At 38.1% G+C, this 8,177-nt stretch overlaps 1 protein-coding gene across 1 annotated transcript in view; it reads right to left on the bottom strand.

The window, feature by feature from the left end:
- Positions 1 to 8,177, bottom strand: part of LOC121238893 (mannosyl-oligosaccharide 1,2-alpha-mannosidase MNS1-like) — a 28,167-nt gene that overhangs the window by 9,853 nt on the left and 10,137 nt on the right. Inside the window, exons 2-7 of the mRNA XM_041135980.1 lie at positions 5,104 to 5,151; positions 4,554 to 4,721; positions 1,069 to 1,181; positions 919 to 984; positions 620 to 791; positions 89 to 178 (exon numbers count right to left, since the gene is read on the bottom strand). Of these exons, the coding sequence (XP_040991914.1) occupies positions 89 to 178; positions 620 to 791; positions 919 to 984; positions 1,069 to 1,181; positions 4,554 to 4,721; positions 5,104 to 5,151 (657 nt within the window). The remainder of the gene's footprint in view (positions 1 to 88; positions 179 to 619; positions 792 to 918; positions 985 to 1,068; positions 1,182 to 4,553; positions 4,722 to 5,103; positions 5,152 to 8,177) is intronic.

Below are 8,177 nucleotides of genomic sequence, written 5' to 3'. Positions count from 1 at the left end.
AAGTCCAATGAAACAATAAACACCATGTTCCATTGTATGCCAGTAGCTCACTCCCAAGAATATTGTACATCCAATCATAATCAAATACCTTCTGCTGATACTTAAGGTCTCCTGTCCTCTGAGATAGAGCAATAAACTCCAGCTGCTCTGTGCCAGAATCTGCCAGGATACTTTCACCCTAGGAACAAGAAAAATACGAATCCAATTAATGCATACTATTGAATGTATTTTTCATGCAATTGAACATTTGACAAAATATGTCAGTGTGATCTACAAAAAGACAGAAGCATACCCTTGAAACACCATTGAAGATAACTGTAACTTGTAAAAGGAGTCTAAGGCCATCATAATGGTGTATATTGGCAGTGAAAAAATAAAATAAAATAATACTTAAGTACATGGAAAAAGCAATAGACTCAAAACATTCCCTATCGCTAACTACAACATCTTGATCCAATGTAAATAGATAGGTTCACAAGGGACCACAATGTGAGATTTTGAAACAGAATTAACTTAGAATAATATGGCCTCACAGCCATATTCAAGCACCAAATCATGAAACCCTTACCCCGAGTATATGGTGACAATGAACTATGAGTAGAGAAAATTAATAACTTACTCCAGTCCATCCAGGGTTGTGCACTGTTCCATGTGCCAAGTTAATTATGTTATAAGGGATCCCAGAAGGTGTATCCCAAGCAGGAAGCAATCTATCTGCAATGTCTCTGGCCTTATTGAGGAAAACTTGGTCGCTTGAAAGATCATATGCACTAAGAAGTCCTCCTACAACTCTGGAATTTCAGGAAAAAGACATGATTCAGCAGATGCAGTAAGCTGGCTCTCACCTAAGTCATAGCCCATAAGAGTTCTTGTTAACAGGGAAAATGACGACTTAAATCGTACTACATATATCACAACCTGATGGTTGTCTCAAAAACGCTGGCCTCATAATTCTTGTTAAAATCCAATGAATTTGCAACCCACCTGCCAAGAGAAATGGGGAATGTTAAACTAGGAGTGTAAATTAAGGCCCAAGAGAATGAAAGCAAAATTAAAAGTTAAACTTACTCTCTAGCTTTCTGGAACTGCTCATCAAGACCCATGATATATAATGTATCAAGTGAGTCTACTAGAGTTGCTCCAAGACCACCGAAGCTATTCACACCATTCATTGATTGTGGCTGGTAACAAAATGAGAATGGGTATTACTTTTGAATTTTGTGTGCAACAAGTATAATAACATCCAAGAAAGACCTTGATGCTCCATTAGATTGTTAGGAATAGATTTAGAAATGCCCTCAAAATAGAATTTCAAGTAAAAATGGTGTTAGAAATGCCATGACGACTAACTGATTAGATAAGAACCAAATAATAGACTCACATAAGATGCTGATTTCAGTTGGATGCCAGGATGTGTTTGATTTTGAAACTTATTTTGACTTATCTGTCTACTTGCCACCTATATTATGCTAAGAATCAAGTGAAAATGCACCTAGCACTTTGACGGTGACCATGTTTCATAAATACATCCTTTCTGCCTTCCCATGACTGTTGGCATTTCTTTTCCACCCTAATATGCTTAAGATGCTAAACCAAAAACTTTTCTAAGCTCAAATATTTTCAACAACATCATCATGAGATTTGTAAATGTTCAAATATAATTGTTTAATCAAAACAAAAAAATTGAGAAATATGCTTATTTTAAAAGTAGAAAGGAAAAGAAACTCCTGTAGCATATACATATGGCATGATGACAAGTAAATTATATACAATATCATTATATCATTCACATACTACACAAAATATTCATCATCTTTGTGTCTATCATAGATTTATTTACGACCTATTGTTATGTGTTATAGTTGATATGAGTTGTTTGTTTGTCTGAGACGATTTATTCTAGAAAAACAAAGAAGTTAAATTGATTTTCAGCTTCACTAGTTCCCAGGAGGTATAGAAGAGAAAATGGACAACAAAGATGAAAATTTATGAAAAAGCCCACAGAATCCATAGACTATATTAGGAAAGTTTCTCAAGTTTAAGGGCAGGAAGGGTATTGGAAAATTCCAGGAAATTGGCTGTGATAGACACCTCTAGAGGTCAAAACCATGTGATTACACCATTTTGGTGGTCTACCAGAATCCCCTGCATTAAAATGCCATACCTCCTCAACAACACCCTTGTTATTGTCACAAGATGCATAAAAAGATACTGACAAATTGGTTCTCTGTGTGATGAGTGGTGAGGCCATGGTCACCATTGGAGGTTCCGGGTTGGCGGCAAACCCACAAATTTCTACCTCCAACGTGGGTGTTGTTTCTTAGGCGAGAACTGGTGATGCGTCATCCCCTGACCATCCATTCTGTGCCACTTCGGCAGACTCTACATCTCCCTCAAGCCTCAGTGTTACACTCAGCTCCAGTGAGGGTGCCATCGTTTCTTCAAGGAGAATGCTGACACGTGGCGGAGGGCATTCCATTTCGGCTGTCTCTACGTCGATACCCGACATAGAACCCACTTCAAATGACCCTATTTTCCTTTTAACCCTCCACACTCTTCTGGATCTGGTTTTAGGGACTGGGCTAAACCTGGCTTTCTATTTTCTTTTATCTGATTTTAACAAATTCAAGCCTATCGTGGATTCTCTCTTATTGGGCCTTACAACCTTGTTACCTTCACCTGAAAGCGAGTCTATTTTTGTAGATAAAAAAGCAACCGCTGCCCCCAATTAGACAAGTTGGTTTTTCATCTCCTTTAATGTACTGAGCATCTCTCTTTCACCCATATTGCCATAGTCAAACTACTTCTGTTGGTTCTGACCTTGCGTGGTCTGTATAGTCTCAAGGCCGCTTTCACAGTTCCCCTTCTTGCCCCTAGAATCAAATTGAGAAGCCAAAGTGTGACCCATCTTCATAACTGCCGCATATGATCGTCTCGCCAAATTAATGTTCTGATGACCAAATGTCTTCTCCTGGCTTTCCCGCCGTGACCCATCATCAGGAATGGATAAAAACATAGCAGCGGCTCTACATAACTTGACAATAAATTCTCCAACCTAGCCTTCCATACCCTTCCGGAATGACTAGATCACTCCGCTTTCCTCCACCATATTCGGTAACAATCAGGTATCTACCATTTACATTGGAGCCTCGTTGAGCCACAAAGGCTTTGTTACCTTCGCGCAAGTGCTTTGTGAATTCCAAGTTTCTCTCGCCTGTAACACTGCTTCCACCGTAGCCACCAGCCACCCTATACTACTACGACCCATAACTACACGCCTCCAAACCCTTTTGCTCTTCTCCACAATATTTATTGAGGACCCCCATGTTTCTGGTGAAAGCTCAAAAGCCTTCGATTCCACCAAAAAGCGCACAATCTGACCCATCTCAATCAGACCTTTGATTTTAAATGTAGAGGCTCCCAAGCTCCATTCCTCTTCGTTGCATTGACAAGGAGAGAGATAGTGCATTGCAGATCTGAACTCCCAGCAACGAGAGAGATACTGCGGATCTGAACTCCCAGATCTGTGATTTACCTCCACGAAAGGCCCGAGGAGAGATAGATCCTGTCACCAGAGAAGATCTTGATGCCAGAGTACTCCCAGAAGAGTCGCCGGACGATGTCGACTCTTACTGCGTCGACGACGCTGCCAACTGGGTCGTCAGGTGTTTGGGCTACGACACCACGCACTTAGGGCTCACGGGACAGACAGATCTTGATGCCGGAGTAATCCCAGCAGAGTTGCCGTCGGTGACTCTTTCTGTGTCGACAACACAGCCAACGGAGCCATCGGTAGTATGCATCACCACGCACTTAGGGCTTACGGGGCTCATGGGCTTAGGGCTCCCTTGCACTTAGTTTCTATAGTAGAGCACAACCCAAATCTTTATTGCACACGGGACAGTAGTGAGGATCAATAAAATTTTATTTACCGATCAAAAACTGAGGAGCCAATGGCAAGCTATTTAGTATGCTCTGCCAGAAAAACTTGTCTTTTCTGATTAGTCTCTAGGAAATTGAAATCCCCCCCCCCCCCCCCCCCCCCCCCAGGTACAACAAGGCTCATCCAACAAACTCAACAAACTTGCAAACTCCTCCCTTAACAATTGATGATCAACAGCCAAGCTACGACCCAAAAATGTCATACCTGAGCCCTATGGATTTAATTTAGCACAATTTTCTTTAATTATGCTCAATTTCTTTATAAATAGTTGACTAATACTTCAACGAATTTCAGTTGCTGTGTTTTATTTAGATGCGGAATTGTACTACGCGCCAATAGGTATCATGTAAATTTTTATTTTATTACAAATGTTATTCAAAGTACAATTTCAACAAGTCTCTCAACTATATTGCCAACTGACAATTTTGAAGCAACCAAAGATAAGTAAAGGCTTTGCTAGGTAATCTAAAACAAGCATAAGATACATGAGCAGCACAAGAGTCTCAAGACCCAAGTTACACTGCAAGAACGTCATTGGATGTAAAATCTAAAACTAAATGAAAACATCTAAGGGCCAAATAGATAGAATACTAAAAAAGCATTAGAGTACCTGAAGTTCATCTTGACCCCAAGCGTATTTCTCGTATGAACTCCATGCATGAAGCATTGCTTCTTTTACTTTCTCTCTTCGTTGAATGTCAGTTGGATCATCTGGAACAACATCATTCTTGGAGAGCTCTCTAGTTGCATCGCCACCCGTATTCTTTGACTCGTCCAACTGAAAACAGACTAATTAGTCCACATATTTCTAGCACCTTACAAGCGATATAAATTGCCATGGACTAAGAGATACCGCACACTATTTTACTTTTCTGCACTGCATTTAGCCACAAGTACGTAACCAAATTTAAAATTAGAAAACCATGGACAGAACAATAGACAAATTGAAGGGAAAAAAAAGAAAAGATAGTTCAGTTCAAGCTATCAACCTAAACCTTGGGTATTACTATGATAGGATTGATGCGAGAGCATCCCAATTCCCCAACTCCCAAACCACCCCACCCCCCCCCCCCCCCAAAAAAAAAAAAATGATGATATAGATGGAAAAAAAAAAAAAAAAAATCTACAATACAATAGGATAAGCATTATAGATCTCTCACCAAGTTCTGCAAACGGGTTACTTCTTCATATAACTTGGAAACTTCCACCTGAGAATCAGAAAAAGTTTGAAGTTTGTTACAAACAGGCAAGAAAAGAAAAATTTCTCCGACTAAAAATCTGCACTATAATTAAACTTCTTATACGAAACTCACATTGAAGAAAACATACATGTTTACATAATCCACATAGTGTGAAAGCATTATTCGAAACTTTAACTGTTTAACAAAATTTTTCAAATTTTAAAGTTTAACATCTATATACAACCATGAGCACCGAGAACCGATGTACATCAAGGTAAACTTGCAATACGTTAGGAAAGACAAGATTTACGAAATTATTCAGCAGCAAATAGCTTTCTTTGGAAACTTTATGATGCAATTCTGACCTTAAGTATGATGTTTAAGGTTAGTTTCTAGCCCTCAGTGCGATCTTTTACTTTTCTTCTTTTCTTCTCTCTTTAATATGACTCCAGCATTGCAGCAATTTTAATTGACCACCAAAATGTAAGTCGGATAACCCCCACTGACAATGATATCTCTAAGTCTTTTGCCTGAACCACAACCCAGCATGTGAGATGAATAATCATTCCATCTACAGATGCACCCATATGTCAATTTGGAATCAAAGCTATCTGCCCAGTACCATCTTTTTTTTTATAAGTAAATCTGCCCAGTACCATCTTTCCACTCATGACCATGCATAGCCAGTTTTAGTTAAATAGAGTCCTTACAGTTTTAGACTTTTTTTTTAAATGTTACTCTAGTAGTTTCCATTTGGTTTAGTAATTCTTCTTTCTTGGTATAGAATTTGCAATAACCTATACAAAGGCCTTCATGTAAGCTATCAAAACTTAATGAACAAGTTAAGCTTTGAGGGTCAGAGAGTGATGTTCCTTCCACATTCATGCTTTTTCATATCTAACCATCCTTAAATTCCATGGGTATCTCTTTCAAAAGTAATAAAAAATTTATCTAAAATGCAGAAGGGGTAATCCAAGTACCCAGAATGTATACAAGAAAAACATCTATCTAGAAAGTGAAAAAGATACAAGAAAATCATGAAAAACTTCTTGTTCTGATAGGGAATGAAAATCAGGAAAACTTTAGCCCATTAAAATCTATAGAAGTTGTATAAAGAAAGAGTATTGAAAAAGAAAGTCCAGAACTCGTCCATCATGTTATGCCCCAAATGTGAACTTAAATGAACTGGAATCCCTCTCGACCCCCAGATGGCCCTGCCTCTTGTTATTTAAAAGCACCTTTAATGTTTTAGATTGACTGTCCTTGATAAACTTGTTTTTTGATAAGAAAGATGAAGATTTTCTTAAGGCAAAAACAAGTGTTACCCCAGTATACAAGTATATAAGAGATTCAACTAACAAGGAAAAGGGAAAAGTGCTAGGAAATCTTGAATAGAAGAACAGAAAACTGAAGGCACGTAGTCTAATGCATTGAATTTCTAAAGATCCTACAACAAGGTCTCGATCTGAAACATCAAACTGAATGCACTTCCTGAACTTATCAATGATTTGTAATCTAAAGGCTACTTCCTCCACATATAAAGAATAAGGTAGAGGGTAAATTCGTGAAATCAAAATCCATTGGGTAGCTTTGTCACTTACCAAAAACAACAAAAGTGTCAGTTTTATATCCAATGTTATGAATTGGTTGACATCCACTTTTAGATTCTCCAAGTAAACTTCACTTGGACAACGACTTTAAGGAAGATTCTTACCCAAGGCAATAGAGGACGCGGGGTATCACGTGATTAGCCGGTGTTGTATGCATAAGAAAAATGAGGACTTTGTGGATCACCCTTCTATTGCATTGCAAGGTCGCTAACGCCAAAGGGAATATGGCTTTTGGCCTATTTGGGATTGATTGGGTAATGCATGCTTGAGTTGTGGATCTTCTGGCATGTTGGGAAAGACATTATGCCTTTCGGCCTTTTTGGGATTGATTGGATTATCCCCCCTTGCTTGTGGAGTATTTGGCAAGAAAGAAATGACTATAGTTTTGAAGAGTGTGAAAGTAGTTCACCCCTTTGGCGACATGTCATGGGATCAGTGCACAACCTTATAGATGAGAGTTAATGTTTGTTGGCCATAAAGCACGAGAAAGACAAATTTAATGACTTATGCAATGACATGTTGTTTGTTTATTCATTCATAGTTATCGTGAATATTGTAACCCCCGATATAATTTAGGAAACTATTATTAATATGATTATTTATTATTATTATGATTGCTATTATTTCATGTGTGACCTTAGGTTATTATTTTATGCTAGGTAATTGGTTAGCCATTAACAATCATGTCATGTGAGGGGTTTTAATTTTGAGTTGTATTCTCAAGCCGGTGTGTAAATTATTTCAATAGTAACATTTGATTTGCAAGATTCAAATTTTAAAATTTATATTCAAAATTAAATTATATCATATAAGAACTTTACTAGATGTGTTATCCATCTCGACTGATAAATATAATTTTTCTTTAATTTTAGGAAGTATGGCTCGGGTATGGATATTTATTAGGCTTCAAAAGTTTTTTTATCGGTAAATACGAATTTTATTATAAAAAAAAGGCGCAGCCAAGTACACGATACATATACAAGAGCAACACCTATGCATGGGTGTCTAAAGATACAAGGAAATCATGTACGTTCATGCCATTAAAGTCTATTACAATCGACCAATGAAATACAGTTTGGAAAAAAAAGTTCTAAGCTCATCCATTGTCCGTTCACGATCCTCAAGCTACGACCATTCCTCTCGATCCATATGCACCACCATAGACAAATTGGAATCATCTTCCACATAGCTGCAATTTGAAAATTACCCCGGAAGTAAAACTTCAACAACCCTTCTTGGCATCACCCAAAGGAGCTCCGCTCTAGCAAAGATATCATTCCATAAACTCATAGCCACGTCACAATGCAATATAATAGGTGATCCACAGACTCCCCACTTTTCTTGCACATATAACACCAATCCAACACAATGAGCTGGCGTTTCCTTAGATTATCTAAGTTGAGAATCTTCCCTAGTGAAGTTCTTTGTGCAGAAAAGAAGCTT

This window comes from Juglans microcarpa x Juglans regia, chromosome 1D, assembly GCF_004785595.1.
Source record: "Juglans microcarpa x Juglans regia isolate MS1-56 chromosome 1D, Jm3101_v1.0, whole genome shotgun sequence".
Lineage (NCBI taxonomy): Eukaryota > Viridiplantae > Streptophyta > Magnoliopsida > Fagales > Juglandaceae > Juglans > Juglans microcarpa x Juglans regia.
The sequence above is the reverse complement of the archived record's forward strand: the minus strand, read 5'-3'. Positions and strand labels throughout refer to the sequence as shown.